The sequence below is a fragment of the Musa acuminata genome, chromosome BXJ1-8, assembly GCF_036884655.1.
Source record: "Musa acuminata AAA Group cultivar baxijiao chromosome BXJ1-8, Cavendish_Baxijiao_AAA, whole genome shotgun sequence".
NCBI classification, from domain to species: domain Eukaryota; kingdom Viridiplantae; phylum Streptophyta; class Magnoliopsida; order Zingiberales; family Musaceae; genus Musa; species Musa acuminata.
In genome coordinates, this window is record NC_088334.1 from 50,311,711 (window position 1) to 50,329,976 (window position 18,266).

Below are 18,266 nucleotides of genomic sequence, written 5' to 3' on the forward strand. Positions count from 1 at the left end.
GTTAGAAAACTAAAACAAATATCTCTATATTAATTTGAGGTTAACTGAGTCAGAAGTTGTATTGATTTAGCTTTCATTTTAAAATAGTGAGCTCAAGGGGCAGGACATAATTAATTGCTCACATGAAAACAACTTGAAAGCCAGGCATTTTTATACTATACCCTAGCTTTGTGAGGTCAACAACATCTTTATATGAATGTCCAACCATGATCACTATATATCAGAGAAAAGAAGCAAAAACTGAGTTGTATTCATTTGTCAATGCTGTGATTCCATCACTTTGTACAACCTTCTCTTGTTCCTGTATGATTCTTTCAGCAAAACAATCATTAATTTTGCTGACAATTGGATTATATTCTATTACAAGTTACACCACCTAATCAAACAAGATTGGCTGACAACCATTTAAATCAAGGAGATAAAAGATGCCTTGATTCTGATGCAAAGTTCATCATCTAGAAGAATCCTCGACTGTCCTATTAAAAGATTCAACTTGAAAAAGTCAACCATTTCCCAAGAAACAACTCAGAAGGTTTTTCTTCTGACATTTATGAGGCATTCATCAGGTCAGCATGATGGTCAGGTTTCTTCCATATCTGAGAGAAGCCCAAAGATGATGCAGACCTGAAATATAGATTACTCAACTGTTTTCCCTGGCTTTTCAAACACCAGCATACTTCACAGAATTAGATCGGATTCAGTATGGAGATGCCAACTCAATTACGTATCTTACAGTTGACTTACCCATATAGTTTTTTGAGTTACCGAATCAGCTTAAAATATAGATATGACAAAGAGGCATTGAGTTAAGAACATAATTGAGTTTTAAGAGTCAAATTAACCTGAGAATCCATACAACTGAGCTAATCCATATAACCTAATTAATTATTTTCGGAATCCAGTAAAATAATATCATAGTTAATTTACTTAGGATAATTTAAGTCATTAGACTCCAAATCAGTGTAATATCAGCAAAACAAAACTGAATCTGAACTAATCTGGAATCGACCTATTACTACCTGAATCACAAAGCCAAGAAGCAACAGGAACATAGAATATTTTCCAATTTTTAGAATACTAAAAGTCAACCATTGGGAGACTACAGAATGCTTTGAACATCTTAATCATTGGTCAGGAAAATTAAAATTATGGTTTTTGGAGCAGTTAACTTATAATCAAATGCATCGACAGAGAGTATTATTAGCTTGCAAGGTAATCAAGTTGACCAAGCTAAGTTTCCATACATGATGTCTGCATCAGTAAATCTAAATACATGTGTGCATATTCATATAATTCTGTCAAAATCATATATATATATATATATTGTTATACAAGAAATTTTCTGAACCAAGATTCACAAAAGACAGAGGGCATGAAGAGTTTTTGCATGGTAGAGAATCTTCCATGTCACCTTGGAACAAATTTATTACTTAGACATAACACATTACTTCATGGCCTAAACAAGTGCTTAATCTATGGGCCTCAATTGTAAATCTAGAGGTTCAGGTTCCAGTATCGATCGATCCGAACATACTGTTCCAATGTAGAGGACAATATCAAATTTATGCTTGTTTTTTCTTTTTGTTGTAATTTTTTTTGGAATTTTAGCTTAATATTTCATGCAATTTTAGTTAAATATGTTGAGTTCTGAGTGTTTTTGAGATAAGAAGACCATTTGACCCAAACTATCAAGAAGCATCTAACAAATGGAGAGTTTTGTTGCAAGAACATGTTTAGCTGCTGCTATCCTACAGCAACAATCAATTGCTGCTAATCTTTATGATTGCAGAGTCATTGCTCACATGCAGCTTCCTTAATATAATAGTTCTAGCAGTGTGAGGCTTGAAGACAAGGCAGATCCTTGCCCAACTCAGGAAAGAAAGATAAGGTAGATCTAGTAATGTGTTAAGCAATAACCTTGGCAATTACTGCAGAGTAAGGCTGTATTGTTGCTACCAGATAAAGTCCATCAAGTCCAGGGGAAAAGTTCCTATGCTGATTGCAGAAAGAAAACATCAATGACACTCTACAGAAGTAAGCAAAAAACATCAAAGGCACTATGCAAAACAAAGCATTCTTTTTCTTTTAAATACCAAACCCCATAATAGCATGATAAACCTCACTTGATCTCCATCAATGACAGTACATATTGATCATAATGCTATATTCCCTTAAAACATGTAAAGCCTATGCAGAAGACTACATGTATTATAACAAATCATACAAGAGAATGTTAAAGTTCTCTTTCTTCTTTTTGCAGATAAATCTCCACAATTTCTGCAAGTCCTTTGGCAAAGGATAAGTTGATAATGGGCAAATCCAAGGGTATGGTTGAAAACTGGTCACTTCATAGACCTCTTTGTGCCATATAAACCATAACTTTACATCTAATCTTTCTGTACCACATATTTGAATCTCTGCATTGTCAACCTCAACTTGGACTTTTCTAAGGAGTGTATGTCAGGTCTAGATTATCACCATATTCCAGTCACTGTTTACCTGCCATTCCCTCCACCACCATCTCTCCTATATATAGTCCCTTCCTTCTACCCTTTCTTCCTCACTCTGTTCTCTTTCTCAGGTCATTCATAGAGTCTAGAAGAAGAGCAGGCTCTTTGCAGCCATGGCTCTGCTCACAGATCTCATCAACCTTAACTTCTCCGACTACACGGAGAAGATCATTGCTGAGTACATATGGTTTGTTCCTTCTCTTCTGTCGATCTCTTCCCTTGCTATCCTCTTAATTATCTCACTCTATTATCCGGTTTCTGCTTCTGGATTTTGTTCCATTATTTTGGAAGGGTTCAGCCATTTGGTTTTGGGCTTTCAATATTGTTAGGTGTCAGTTCTGTTGTTCTTTGGACTCTCTTGTTTTTCTTGAATCTTCTTTATGTTGTTTGTTTTGGTACTTTGCAATTGTTTGCATGCCATGCATTGAGGAAAGAGGTTGATGACTTACCTTTATTAAGGATTTGGTGTTCTCTTTCCTCCAAAAGGAAAAGAAAAAGAAGAAAAATATTGTTTCTAGTGGTGATTGTGCTTTTTTGTTGCTACTTCATTTTGTGACATTCTTTTGCTTGTAAAAGGTTCTCAAAAATAGTTTTGCTCTTTAATTTTTGTTCTGGACTGTCCATGTTCTTCCTCTTTTTGAGGGAATGTGCACTAATTGATTTGTTTCTAACTTTCCATTTAACCATGAACAACTAATTAGCATAAACATGTTAAGATTTCCTTTGAAGTCAATTATAATTAAGTAATTAATTGAACTTTATTCACCTGAAAAAAAAATTATCAATCACCTTTTCTTCCCTCCTCCTCCTGTCCTTCAAATTCATACAGCTCCTAATGGTGCCTTTTGTCTATTGCAAATCCAACAGGGTTGGAGGCTCTGGTGTAGACATCAGGAGCAAAGCCAGGGTATATGATATCCACATTATTATACTCCTTTAACTTGTAGCTTCTGTCCTGACATACTATCTGTTTCAATTGGAAAGACTCTCTCGGGTCCTGTGACTGACGCCAGCCAGCTTCCAAAATGGAACTATGATGGCTCAAGCACTGGCCAAGCTCCTGGAGAGGACAGTGAAGTGATTCTGTAGTATGTTGTCATGCTTCCTCTTCACTGTAGTTTCATTTTCTTGTTGAAGCTTCTGCAGTAAAAAAGATGCACCTTCCTGTCTGCAGTCCCCAAGCTATTTTCAGGGATCCCTTCAGGAAGGGCAACAACATCCTTGTGAGTCTTACTCTACTTATTTGTATCAAAGCTGATGTAATTTGCTTGGATTCTCACTCTCTCTACTTCTTTGTATCAAAGCTGATACAATTTGTTTTCCAAACAATTTTTTCTCATGGTCTTCTGTTTGCTTCTTCTTCATCTGGAACATATAGGTCATGTGTGATTGTTACACACCACAAGGAGAGCCAATCCCTACCAACAAAAGACACAATGCTGCCAAGATATTTAGCAACCCTGCTGTTGCTGCAGAAGAGACTTGGTATTGTTGTTCTCTCCTGCTTGTTGTTGATGCTGTTTCTTTCTCCTTTTGCTTTCTTTTCCATTCATCTGAGGATGATGTAAAGCTATCACTGGGTGGATGTTTACTCCCTGCTAGGTTTGGGATAGAGCAGGAGTACACTCTCCTCCAGAAGGATGTCAAGTGGCCCATTGGGTGGCCCATTGGAGGCTACCCTGGTCCCCAGGTAAGTTCTTGGGCCATCCTTGTCTATTTTCCTATGATTTATGTCTCAACAAGTATCTCACTGTACAAGTTAAAGAAATATCTGAATTTTATATCATTTTTTCCTCAAAAAGTTAAAGAAAAAGAAGAAAAACCTGAATCTTCCTATTTGAAAATATCTCTCATGAGTTTTGGCTACTCTCATCATGATTAGCAGCATGAATGAATGACATGATATGATTTCTCCTCCAAAGAACAAAGTTTTAGCCTTTTTCTGATATGAAACCTTGGAAACACTGCTTCATCATAAGTTTTGGCCTGTAATTAAGCTATGCAATGACCTAAAGTTCCATGACAGGGTCCTTACTACTGCTCTGCTGGTGCTGACAAAGCTTTTGGGAGAGACATAGTCGATGCCCACTACAGGGCCTGCCTTTATGCAGGGATCAACATAAGTGGCATCAATGGAGAGGTCATGCCAGGCCAGGTAACGTTCGGAGCCATTCGAACTCCTCTGCTTCCTTCTTCTCATCAAATCTTGTTCTTCCTTCCCAGTGGGAGTTCCAAGTAGGTCCCAGCGTCGGCGTATCAGCTGGTGATCAGCTCTGGGTTGCTCGATACGTACTCGAGGTAGCTGCACATACCCCCGTCCGAATCCATGGTTTCTTCTGCACTGCACTGCACTGCAGTCCCCAACTTGTTCTAGCCAGCCAATCGTTAACTTGGATCTCTCTGTGAACAGAGGATTACCGAGATGGCCGGAGTGGTGCTTTCTTTGGATCCAAAGCCGATTCAGGTAAGATGAGCTTGCTCACCTGCTGATCCAACAAGCGAGGAAGACACCGTTCTTGCAGTATCATATCGCTGTGTCTTCTCGTTTCAGGGTGATTGGAATGGCGCAGGAGCTCACACAAATTACAGGTGAACATATAGCCCATGAACTTGGAAATATATGCGCATATATATATTAATCGTTTTTCCATTTGAAACTCTTCAGTACCAAATCCATGAGGAGCGATGGAGGGTATGAAGTCATCAAACAGGCGATCGAGAAACTTGGCTGGAGGCACAAGGAGCACATAGCTGCCTATGGAGAAGGGAACGAGCGCCGCCTTACCGGGCGCCATGAGACTGCTGATATCAATACCTTCGTTTGGGTACAATTCATGCACTCTCGACTACTCACTCGAGCTCGTAGATGAGATGCCACAATCATTCGCATTGGTAGAAATCTCGTGCATTCTTAACTCGTTGCGACCTATGACAGGGAGTTGCGAATCGGGGAGCATCGATTCGAGTTGGCCGTGACACGGAGAAGTCCGGCAAAGGTGGATAGCATTTCCTTCGTCTTGAGACTTCTTCATGTTGTGTGTCGTTCAAATATGTGCACCTCACTCTACCATATCCTCGTCAGGTTACTTCGAAGACCGAAGGCCGGCTTCCAACATGGATCCTTACGCTGTCACTTCCATGATTGCAGAGACCACCATCCTCTGGAAACCAACTTAATCAGCTGCTTCATCTTTGCGTGTCTCTTGTCATGTTAAGTGGGCTTCGTTCTGTCTTGCATTGCATGGGGAATTCAGCAGCGTTTTCCGTCAGTACTCGGCGGGGAGATCTTAATCGAGTTAGCTATACTTGATTGGTTTTCCTGTCTTGTTTTGTCACTTGGGTTGCAGTTGTGGCGGCAATAAAAGTACATTGGCAGCACAAAAGAGCTCTCTCTCTCTCTCTCTCACTCTCTCTCTCTCTCGTTCGATCTGTGTTATTAAACTTAAGGAAGAGCAGTGGAGAAATTACAGAGAAGAAGGTAATTGACTTGGGTAAAGATTTTAGCAGACACGTCTGAACTGAAGCCTTGCTGTAAGAGTAAGAAGTCAAAGGTACTGTAAACTCATGCGACGGAAGAACACGTTCTGGTTGAAGCATCGTTAATTACTGTAGCATCTGATGAAGTCTATCGAGTAATCGGATCTCGCAATGTGCTTCGTCAAATCACATCTCATTTTTTAGATAGAATAATTCATTTGACGGCCCAAAAACTAAAAATAGGAGAGGATCATCACATTCGAATCTGAATCAACAGATCAGATCTCATCTTCATCATCAAGTAAACATCACATTTGATCCGTCAAAACAAGAGTTTCTCCACCAATTCCTGAGATTTGCCTCACCAATTACAATTGATGGAGACATCTTGAATCTTTCCATTTCCATGTAGAAACTCCCACCAACATAAGGTTAGGACACTTCGTTTGGCTAAAAGTGGCAAACAACCTCAACAATAACCAGTGAGTCTAGTGATTTTGCAAGAAAGAAATAGATACACAGCAGCGATTTCGGATACATCTCATCGTAAACTTTGTATTATTTAATATAATCTCCAACCAGAACCGGGGTTTAATTTTGAGTGGTACTAACACAAATTATTTCAAAAACATGTAGCGCGCCATGTCACGTGGCGCTAGGTACAAAATTAGTTGATAAAAAGAGGGGAAATCGATGTCCAACTCAAAAGTACTCATCAATTTGATTTTATGTTATAACAGTAGGAGCAGATCGTCCGGTGAATTCTTTCATCTTTGAGAGCTTTATCGCCACTTCGACCTACAGCACAAAGCATCTTGTAAGGATTATCTTAATGTTTCATGAAAATATAACACAGAGGTAAAGTCCTTTTACCAGAGGACCAAGTGCTTCTTGTGAATCCCTCCCGGTCTTTGTTGCATCGTTCTCGTACTGCTCAATGTAGACTCTGATAGTAGCACCTTCAGAACCAGTCCCAGATAGCCGGAAAACCTAAAAATTATGTGGCAGATGTAAATTAGATATAACTCTAGACTCATACCTGGATGGAGGGAAACCACTTGTGACTACCGAGTGTGCCATAGACCATAATATAAAGTTTAACACTTATAGTTGTTTTGCAATAAAAGACATAGTCTTAGTACAAAGTTTAGTATTCCACCGATGAAACTTCAGCTAACAACTTCAGGCTTCAAGTCAGCATCTGATTATTATAATTCGTTGTAAACTAATCCAAAAAATGAAGCACAGCAAGCGATAATAGCTTACAAGTCGTGATCCATCCACAAAGAGGTACCGAATGCCTTGATGCTTAGAAACAGAGCCATCAACAGGATCCTTGTATTCAAATTCATCGGCTTGGACAACATCCGAGACATCTGATCTTATCTCCTTTATAATCCTGAATAAATGAAGCAACATCTATTTTTTTAGGAAATCATATCTCGAGTACACATACTATAACTAGCACACATGTTGCAAATTGTCTCCTAAATCATGCATTTCCTATAACCTATCAGAAAATAGGACTCCTATCAAATGACACCAGTGAAATAAACTTGAACAAGAAGAGCATCATGGTTTTGTGGATAAGATTGATGGCAATATTTAAATAAATTTGAGCAGGAAAGGGATCATAGTCTAGGTTTCTTTTCTTCCCTTTGCAGATTAGGTTTCACCTGATTCCCCTATGTTTTAGAATCGAACATTGTTAGAAGCATCAGCTGGTCCCAATCTAATACAGACCAATCAAACAGACCACATACTATGTCAACTGATTCCATCAAGGTTTTAGTTTGTGGAACAAGCTAAAAATTAACATTGTTTCTTCTTAACATATTAAATTTGATATGAAAGAAACTGTAAACAAGGATGCCTTATGATCTAAACACAAAAATTGAGTAGCAACAAGATGCAGTAAAAAAAAAGGATGCAATCAGATCTATATGAAACTGAAAAGTAGAATCTTTAGATTCACTTGCCCAAGTGATGCTATACTTAGCAGGTAATGGAAATAAAAACATCATGGAGAAAAGGATAGTTACATTGAAGCCTATAGTATAAAACTAAAAACAAAATATTACAAATTAACAGAGTCATAAGCAAGACCAACTGCCATGACACAAGATGGACATTTGAGAGAATAATAACTGAAAACAACACAACACAACTAAGAAATAACAGTATAATGATGCAAGAACCAAGAAATACTACCAACAAAACCATATAAAAAACATGAAAGAGAAAAGTCCATACAACAGAGAAGAACACTTCGATGTGCTCACAACCACATCTATCTGTAGTTAGCCTTGGTGAGTCATGTATTTGATGAATTTCTTTTTTCACAAGTGACATACCTGTTAACTTCGGAAAGGGACGATTGAAGATTCACCAAATGTGCCATTAGCTCCTTAGCAGCACCAGCATCAACATTCTTCACCAAAAATAATAATAAACAATTGGCGAGAGTATTCTCATAGGCAGCAGCCATGTGAAAGAATATCACGAACTATACATTACATTTGATTTTTAAAAGAATATCCGTACATCTATGCTTACCTCATAATCGTAGCGAGTATAATAGTGGCGACCATAAGTGGCCCAATGTTTACGAACTATATCTTCAACTGTAACCAACTTATCCTCATTAAGCTTGTCCTTGTTCTTAAAGGCAAGAATTGAAAGCCAAGCTAAAACTGCCCAGATTCCATCCTTTTCACGAATATGATCTGAGCCTGCAAGAGAAGACAAAGGCTTACAGAAGTCTATTTTAAATGATAAAAATGCACAATCCTCCTGTAGCGCAAAAAAAAAGGGGGGTCACATTTGAAGTGCAGACCTTGCAGAAATTCAGTCAAGAAGGCTACTGGTCCAAAATGTTAAGCTTTTCTTGTTCAAATGCAGCATGCATAACATGAGACAATTTGTTATTTTCATGACAACATGCATCTCTTGGTTCCGTACCAGTCAAGTGTTTTGAACACTAATCAAAACTTGTAATAGAAATGTCACAATCTAAATTTCCACAATGCAAACTTGCAAAGACATGCAGGGGACAAAAATCCTTGAAATTACCTGTCCCAAAGCTTTCTTCACCACAAATTGAACAAAGTCCAGCATCCATCAAGTTTCCAAAAAATTTCCAACCAGTCGGCACCTGAAATATGGTAATTTTTGTTTTAAGCCATCGAATGCATATGCTCTGTGTAAGACTCCAAGCAATACGCACCTCAAAAAATTTAAGACCCAAGTTCTTCGCCACAACATCAAGGGCAGCTGAAGTTGGCATACTCCTGAAAGGTAAGATTAGCAAGGTGAATAAAAACGTGACCAGACAATGGGAAAACTGACATTACGTAGGAGTTTTCTAATTGACAAACACAGACTATAATAGACTAACGCATGTTTAGTAGTAAGAGGAATAAGAAAATAGTCTATTAAGTACTTTATGTATAGTGCTATCATATATTGGCCTGAGGCTTTATGGATTATTATCTCTCACTCCTTAGGTACCAAACAACTAAAGACATAACTGATGAAATCAAAAATTTCTAGGATCAATCATATCAAAGGTAAAAGCAAAAGTGAATTTTAGATTTTGCATCTTCAATTTTCAATCCCAAAGTTCATATTAATAACTTAATTGCAGAAGGTCTAGTGAACTTCCAATAAATACAAAGTCCAAATGATAAAAGGCAAACACAATGCACAACACATATCAAATATTAAAAGTATATAATCAAGAATACAATAAATATTCAGATCACAAATAGATAAGCATATGTTATGGCCAAATCAAAATTATATGGGATATCTATACTCTTCACGAAATTACTTGAGTAATAATTAGTAAGACTAATGTTAAATTATCATTGGCTATGTTTTCATCATTAAAGATTGTATAATAATATAAAAAAATGAAGGAAACACAAACCACATGCAATCACATCTTACGCAGACCACATGCAGTCACGTTGCTCCATGCGGTTGCATATGCAAACTGCATAAGCAGTCATGTAGCTGTGTATCACCATGTACACTGTACATCCTGTTATACCACATGGTAAGGTGGCATAGAAAACCACTTAAGAGATAAATCCACCCAACACTCTCATAGAAGTTTCTGTACAGAACCCCTGAATCTAGTTTGATTCATTGTTCAAGCATTCCAAAAAGATTCAAGTAAAACTTGGAGTTCATAACTGAAGATAGCACACCTGGCAACCCCTTTCAAACCAGAGGCAAAATATGGAATGGCTTCAACAGCATTGGCAGCAATTATAGCAACAGAATCTGATGGTGTTACAAAGAACCTAGTGACACAAGAAAAGAGTTGCCTAGTCACGAACATAATAGGATGTGTTATAGCTTCCGTCTATTATAACCGAAGAATACCTTTTACCAAGGACCATGTTGCGATCTGCATCCCCATCAGCGGCAGCACCAAACTCAGGTGGTTCAAATTGTGAGCTTGATTTACCCAATCCCATTCTTGCAACCAATTCTTTTGCATAGGTCAGATTAGGATCTGGATGACCACCTCCAAAGTCTTCCTGTTATAAGATTATCAATGCTTAATAATAAAATCATACAATTTTTGAGAGAAGACAAATGGACATATCAAGTATAAACACACCATAGGCATGCAATTTAATAGCGAAGATTCATTTGCACCAAGTTCCTCAACAAAAATATGCTTTGCATAAATTCCAGCAACACCATGAAGTGCATCATAGCTGAAAATAGTTTAAGCATGGACTTAGATCGCAGGTGTAAAAACAAGAATTAGAAGATGCTAGGAAAGCAAGGCCCCAGATGAGTACCAGAATGTGAACTTTGGGCATGAAAGCAGCTTTTGGATGGATCCAAAGTCAAAAATTGACCTGAAGCGAAAAACCAGTGATTTTAATAACCTTTGTAAAAGTTAGATTCCCCAATGTTCCTTCTTGAAGAATATATACATCCACCACATGCATTTCAGTAATGTGTGTGACAGAAATAATGACTGTTGATTTCATGATTAGATATCATGGCAACCTAAACCATTACTCATCCACTGCTCCATACTGTAAATCTTGGTTATCAAATACAAGCCAAAACCTAAACCAACAAAACTAAATTCAAAAAATGCTGCACGTATCACTGAAATAAAAAGTAATGTATACCTGCAATAATAACATGAAGGAAAGACCACTTACTTCATAAGCTTCACATAGTCAGTGGTTGAATCAAAGACATCCACGTCAAAAGGTCCTTCAGGCCCGGAGAATGTGCTTACACTTAAAACAGAAATATCAATCTGCAACATATAAGTGAATGAATATCAGATTTTCTAAAATCTTGTAACCAGAATTGCTGACAGATTCTAATGCAGAACATACGTCAGGAAGATTTTCTGCAATGAAGTATTCCTTTAGTGTTTTTGTATTGGCATATATCTTATCAGTAATAGCCTCAGGAGCAGGTCCACCATTTTCCATGTTATACTTTATTCCAAAATCCTGGTAAAACAAGAGTTAGTGGTAAATCAAATAGATGAAAAATCAAAGCTAAAAGCAGAATGATTAAGTAAATTACCAATGAAGTATTAAAAGCTAAACAAATGATAGTAATTTCACAGTACATTGTTTTTCTTTAGTTAGTGAAGCATATATCTCTTCTGATTTGAATGCAAATTGAAGTTGTTGCATGAAGCCTTTTCATAGTTCTAATAATATCATCACAGAAGCAAAAAAGCAAGTCAGTATTCATGTTTAGCCTCGGTCAGCTGCTAATTCTCATGGCACGAAAAATGTTCATTAACATGTGTCATTAATGCATCAGTAATGGTAAATTCATCAGAGATAGTGCACCACCAACATTATTGAATACTACACAAAATTCCTCAGACTGATCCATGCCTTCATTGTCTCTCAATATAAAGCTATTATGATGTCACCAGTCACCAGGAAAGCATGATTGCTAAGACTTTTCCAACATCAAGGGGGCACAAGCCCCTAGACCCTCCTCCTCCTACTCAATATAATATTTAAATAAATTTATGAAAAAAAAAGTAAGTAATTACCTCAGCACAACAGGAATATTATAAATATATTAAATCAAACCCTACCCCTGTTTATTCTGGAACTTCATTAATGACACCATTCAAGAAAAAAAAATTTATTCAAATCACTGTAGGCAAAACAAGGCATACTGGGTATGCGACCGCATGTTGAAAATGGAAGAGTTAAAGGAAAAACAAGACTATTGAATACATAATATGAAGGTTAGCAGTTGCAAAACATTGAGAAAAGGTATTATAACAACTTATAAGCATAATGCACAGAAACAAAATAGGTAAAGAAAAATGCAAGCAAATAATCCAGTAAGTTTCATGAGTTTCGAATGAGTATTGAATCACTTGAAAGTCCTTTTATCCATACAATTTTGGGAAAATTAACAAAAAGAAGATCAAGGAAAGATAAATGAAAGGATATGAGGAAAAAAATATGGAGCTTGGCCTATAAGCTCAGTTAAATTGGCAAAGAGGATTAGGACTTACTTCCACAAGTTATCTTAAATTAAAAACTTAATTGTTCTTTAACATCCATATCATCAGATATTTGCAGAAAATGGTATAAACAAAAAAAAATTATATTCTTTAATTATTTTCTAGCAGAGGTCATCTCACAGTGAATGCTCACTCATCAGGCATTTTCTCCTCCAAGGTTATTTTGTCTTTGCCATAAAATGTTTTAGCAGAAAGAATATATGCATACAAAACAATGACATGTAAAACAACAATATACCTCATGTGGACCTCCTGGATTGTGACTTGCTGTCAAGATAAAAGCTCCAGTTGCTTTTGATCCCTGTAATATAGGAGATGATTAATAACCAGGATGCTAGTCCAGTGAATGCTCTTTTAACAGACACACAAACAATAAGCTAAACCAACAGCCACCATTATTTACAGGAATTTTGTTGATACATAGTAAAGACACTTACATCTGCACCAACTCTTTCCCTTATGACAGCAGAAACTGCTGGCGTTGAAAGTAGAGAATTTTGTCCAACCCAAACACGTCTTACTCCATTAGCAGCAGCCATCTTAATAATAATCTGGTTGGTCAAAAGAAAAAAGCCACAAAAAGAAAAAGACAAGATCACATTATATCACCCAACTCAAAGCCAACCATTCATTATACACTTTAAATATCTACATCACACATATTACACATATTACCATTCATTATACATTTTAAAAATATGCATCACCAATTTATTGAGTGGTCTGGACAAGATAAAAATATTTGCCAATAAAGCTGCAAGGAGTTATTACTTATTACAACTCTTCATTCCATCTATCAATATGTCCCAGCTCACACACATGTTCAGCACTATGTGCTAATCAATATAAACCAATCTTATTTGCAAGGGTACGTAGGCAATATGTGTATACAATCTCAGCATGGTACCCAAGTCCATATGGGTACAATAAGTGCAACATGCCTCAGTTTAATTGTCATTGGCTCAGTTTAATTGTGTATATATATACATATGTATATGTATGTATACATACATATATATATATATATACATACATATGTATATACATACATATGTATATATATACATATATATATATATATGTATATATATATATAGAGAGAGAGAGAGAGAGATAATGATATGGCCAACACCTCGGCATTATGTGGTCGATGCTTTGGCGTCGAGTGGTCGACACCTCAGTGCCACGTCCACAACACTTCCGCCAAGTGTGGCTGACATGACCACGATCTTCGGGCATTATCGACTATGTCATGTTTGTCGCATGTTCCTAGATTCAACATAACAATCCCAAAGCCACACTATAAAAGGCCCTCTCAAGTGCGTTCCTAGGGGCGTTCTAATCCTGTTACTACTTTCGGCTCACTATTTTTGGCGCTTTGTCGACACTGCAACTCCCAAGCTAACTTAATCATCGAGAGGTTTTGCCAGGTATGCCCCCGACACAGTTTGAATCGACATTTTCTAAATTTGGCCATCCACAACACGATTGGAGGATAAACATGGAATAAGACCCCGGTTAGCTCTGATTTTACATCTGATTTAGACAACCAGATTTTACATCCGATGTATATATATATATATATACATATATATATATATACACATATATATACACACACACACACACACACACACACACACACACACACACACACACACACACACACACACACACACACACACACACACACACACACACACATATATATATATATATATATATATATATATATATATATATATATGTCTTGTCCATAGGTTTTGTAGCACCATTTCCAACAACAAAATCAATAGGGGATATCATGTTAACTACCAAAATGCCTGCCAAATGCAATTGGTTCAGCCACAAGGGGTTTTCTTTTCCTTGATGGTGGATAGGGATGAGAGTTAAATTTTTAAAAAAGCTTAACTATAGTTTGTAAGATTTTTTGTGATATATATTATGAAAGTTATAACGAAGAGAAAAGTACCTGAACAGCATCCTTTGAGAAATAGCGTCCATCTCCAGAAACGACAAGTGTAGCCCCTGAGCCAAAAAAACTATGCTAAACATTGAGAAAATAAAAAAAGGACAACATAGTCAAAATATTACTTAGTAAACAACATTTAAGTATTTCTAGGACTTAAATTTGGATTTGCAACGTCTTAGTTTCACTTGTCAGAGTCTAAGATGTTTGACACCATAAGAGCAATGAACAATTTTTTATTACTTTATAAGTCAAGCAGAAATAATTGTACAGTTGATTGTTTTGCAATTTCATTATCAATAATGTGCAACATAACAGCTCTTCACCAGGTATTTTGTCAGATACTAACTTAAATTCTCTTATCAGGTTAAAGAGATGGAGATACCACTATAACAATTTCATTAAATAAATTTTGAAGCTGCCTACAAGAGCTCCATTAGCAAAAGAAAGAAAAGATAACTGAATGAAGCAAGCAAACTAACTAACATATGCTTAGACTCAATGGTCTCTTATCTTATAATCACTAAAGAGACCACTACATCAGTGACTTTGCACAGGAGAACTCACCTTTCACTTTGTCCGTAGGAAGGGCATTAAATGTTGACTGAACAAAGTTGTGCAGGTAATTAGGCTGCTTAAAAACTGTCACCTGAAAGCAAGTCTCAGGTTAAATAAAAGGGAGAAAGACAAATGGTAAAGATTGAAAATTTCTCTCTTCAACAAGTGATGAGTCACAAGGTACATCTAAAAATGATCCACTATGGAGAACATTATATTCCACTAAAATTTTAGTGGGCCTACCCAAAACTTCAGATAAAAAAAGGCACAATGCCTACATCGGCAACTGAGAGTGGTTACTCTTCATTCCTATCATGTGCTATATACTATCAGCAAATAATCAACATAGAGCTAAAAGAAGGTACAACTGCATTTTAGTGGGCTCAAAAGAAGCACAAAAGAAATTCAAGATCCATTTCTGGTAACTAAAACTTGATTTTACACAGAGTGCTACTAATTTTCATGATTCCTTGACCATATCCGAGGAGAGAGGATGAGAAAGAGATAAGCAACCACGATATCACCTCATATTAATAAATCAGTTAACTCGATATTCAAGATGGGATATATCATTATCCGACGGATCTCCCAAAGTCCCATTACCCCTCGATTTCAGAATAAAGAAAGAGACATCAATCAATATATCTAACAAACAAATGACAAGATGAGAGGAAACAGTTTCTAATAATCATATCCCATGATACTGCCAAATAAAGGAAAAAAGATGTGTTTAAGTTGGAGGAAAGGCACATCATGAAAAATAAAAATCACATTTTTGTTTATAATTACATAAAAAAGAAACTAAAACTCCTAACATCATTTGATTGCTTAAGCCAAATCCTTTGCCATTTTTTGCACATCGTTACATTAATTACAACAAAACCACACCAACGTAATCCTCCGATCCCAATTAGGCATCTTGAATTACAAGACCGAGTACCAGACAGATACAATCGAAATCAACCCATTTTGAATCACGAAAAAGCCGATCAAGCTAAAAGATAGTCATTTTTAGCAACATGAAGAAGTAAAACAAGCAAGAACAAAAGAAAACACAAGTACAGGCAGATCGACACGAACTCCATTGGCGTGGCGCCGAATCCGAAACCAATCCGCTTACTCGCATCAAGAAAACAAGATCCGCCAAGATCTAAACCAAGAGAGCCTAGATCGGAAGAAGCAGAAGAGAAAGAACGATTCACGCACCTTCTTCCTGAGGCCGGAGGTCCCGGGCTTCTGGCCCTCGAAAGGGACGGTCTCCCTTCGCGTCACCGCGAACACCACCATTGCTCAGAGCGTAGAAACCGAGATCGAGATCGAGGCCGAGGAGAGAGAGTGTGTGGTAGCGTCGGAGAGAACAGATCGAGCATATGAAGGCGTGGCGCCTGTTCTCCGCACCAACTGATAGCGAGCCACGTATCATTTGGGCTTTCGTGGGCCGAGTCGTTTCTCGTGGTCGACGGTCGGAATCGGCCCACGTGGCGAACCAGAATGCCTTCCATGTGTTTTTACCTATCTCTCCCGTTAAAGAGCTCTAAATATCGTGTTTACCCCTGTAAAGTTTAATATAATATGCATGTCCTTTTAATATAATATTATGATCTTCCATTTATGCCCTCCTATAACATCCTTCATTCATCCCTCCCCTAAAAAAAAAAAGAAATTAGGCTAATTATTATTGATTATTCTTATTGATTGTTCTTTTAAAATTGAAAATATCAGCCACATAAAATAGTTAAAATATGTTTGAAATTATTACCCTCGTAATTGGAGTTATAGTGATATGTTGTTGTAGTGGCTAGCAATTGATACAAAAATATTAATGAAATTTATGTGATTTTATGGAATTTTGCGCCAATATATATATATGCTAAATTTTTATTTAGAGGACTAAATATGAAGATATTAATTTTATCTTTATTTTAAATTTTTTCATATATATATAAGATAATTAATTTTTAGGATGATTGTTATTCAAGGTGATGATATACACTATTTTTATGTATATTATTGCAAATAAATAGATTTGAAAAGGATGATTAGCCAAACAAAAACTTTTGGAACTAATACATTATTTAATTAATATGCTGCATGGAATGAATTTAAGCCACAAAAAAAAAAAGAAATTCCATTTGAGTGCACCAAATAAGCCCATGGGCTGAAATAGTTGGACATGGGATTTCTGCATCAGAACCAAAGGAGTTTATACTATATATATACATATATATATATATACATATATATATATATATGTATATGTATATATATGTATATGTATATGTATATGTATAACTCATTGGTTTGAATGGATCCTTTAGCAGGAGCTGAAGGAAAGAAGAGAAGTCGATGATGCCCATTGTTTGAGACCACTGAATGCATGCAGTGGTTGTGTACATGAATGAAAGGAAGACCATAGAGTACTGCAGCCTTCTATAGAGCAAGTTGCCTGCCTCATGATGGAAGTCGAAGAGAAGAAGAAGAAGAAGAAGGATTCCGCCATCTGAAGCTACTCTGATCATTGCATGCGGCCGTGGATACATATGAACAGCAGATTAATTGGCAAATGTGGACATGCAGCATCCAAGTAGTAGTTCACCATTTGCTGCCAATGTGATGCCGCCACATTCATATGATGAAGAGAAGAAGAGCAGCAGGTTGGCAAGATGTGGACATGCATTCACCATTTTCAACTATTCTGAGGCCATCTGCACGCCTCAGATAGGAGGAGAAGATACGGAACCCTAGAAAACTTGGTTTCTGCTTTGGTGAAGATCAGCATGCCATGCTTTGTTGTCTTGCATTGCCCCTGACGACTGACTAATTAAGTTCAAGCACTTTGGTGTAGTGAAGTCATCACCTATCACTGACAATATTTAAAGCCTTTCCTCTACACATCACAAGCATAAGATATTATGACAGTAGAGTAAAAGTACTTTTCTGTCGGTTGACATCATCTGACACATACAAGTTTGCATGAGAAAATCAAATCCAATGACTTGCCTTCATACATAAAAGATGGTCAAATAAAGATGTGTTTGAAGTGCCTCATTATCCCACCACACAAGGTGCATGTACCCTTTTCAAGATGCATGAAGGTCGCCTGATGAAAAGAGGTGTGCTGCGCAACCTCGTGCAAGGCAAAATTCACGTTGTCTGGCGCAGGAGACAATAGCAGTGGGCCATGAGCAAACCCCAATGGACTTGT

At 37.0% G+C, this 18,266-nt stretch overlaps 2 protein-coding genes across 3 annotated transcripts; one reads left to right on the plus strand and one right to left on the minus strand.

Moving 5' to 3' along the window:
• Positions 1-2,540: 2,540 nt before the first annotated feature.
• Positions 2,541-6,133, plus strand: LOC135588618 (glutamine synthetase cytosolic isozyme 2-like). 2 transcript variants are annotated; one of them, XM_065080824.1, is made up of 13 exons: positions 2,542-2,697; positions 3,378-3,417; positions 3,495-3,598; positions 3,685-3,733; positions 3,889-3,995; positions 4,113-4,200; positions 4,537-4,665; positions 4,734-4,808; positions 4,921-4,974; positions 5,062-5,099; positions 5,176-5,335; positions 5,446-5,506; positions 5,593-6,133. In XM_065080824.1, exons 1-13 carry the CDS (start codon positions 2,624-2,626, stop codon positions 5,685-5,687), a joined length of 1,074 nt encoding a protein of 357 aa, XP_064936896.1. In that variant the 5' UTR covers positions 2,542-2,623; the 3' UTR covers positions 5,688-6,133. The 2 variants fall into 2 exon arrangements, with proteins under 2 accessions (XP_064936897.1, XP_064936896.1); XM_065080825.1 differs by lacking the exons at positions 5,176-5,335; positions 5,446-5,506 and having other exon boundaries at positions 2,541-2,697; positions 5,595-6,133.
• Positions 6,134-6,528: 395 nt separating this feature from the next.
• LOC135588617 (phosphoglucomutase, cytoplasmic 2-like) lies at positions 6,529-16,425 on the minus strand. Its single transcript, XM_065080823.1, has 18 exons — positions 16,268-16,425; positions 15,071-15,152; positions 14,507-14,562; positions 12,972-13,085; positions 12,773-12,835; positions 11,366-11,485; positions 11,183-11,283; positions 10,808-10,867; positions 10,621-10,720; positions 10,380-10,537; positions 10,202-10,297; positions 9,214-9,277; positions 9,060-9,141; positions 8,544-8,719; positions 8,342-8,418; positions 7,254-7,386; positions 6,861-6,977; positions 6,529-6,785 (listed from the first exon to the last, which is right to left on the minus strand). Exons 1-18 carry the CDS (start codon positions 16,346-16,348, stop codon positions 6,714-6,716), a joined length of 1,752 nt encoding a protein of 583 aa, XP_064936895.1. The 5' UTR covers positions 16,349-16,425; the 3' UTR covers positions 6,529-6,713.
• Positions 16,426-18,266: the final 1,841 nt, after the last annotated feature.

Excerpts from the sequence above, each read along its gene's own strand:
- LOC135588618 (XM_065080824.1), top strand. The coding sequence starts at position 2,624 with ATGGCTCTGCTCACAGATCTCATCAACCTTAACTTCTCCGACTACACG. Across the intron at positions 2,698-3,377 it reads ATCATTGCTGAGTACATATG|GGTTGGAGGCTCTGGTGTAG; the intron begins GTTTGTTCCTTC and ends CAAATCCAACAG. Across the intron at positions 3,734-3,888 it reads GGAAGGGCAACAACATCCTT|GTCATGTGTGATTGTTACAC; the intron begins GTGAGTCTTACT and ends TGGAACATATAG.
- LOC135588617 (XM_065080823.1), bottom strand. The coding sequence starts at position 16,348 with ATGGTGGTGTTCGCGGTGACGCGAAGGGAGACCGTCCCTTTCGAGGGC. Across the intron at positions 11,486-12,772 it reads ATCCAGGAGGTCCACATGAG|GATTTTGGAATAAAGTATAA; the intron begins GTATATTGTTGT and ends TTGTTTTACCAG. Across the intron at positions 8,720-9,059 it reads TGAAGAAAGCTTTGGGACAG|GCTCAGATCATATTCGTGAA; the intron begins GTAATTTCAAGG and ends CTTCTCTTGCAG.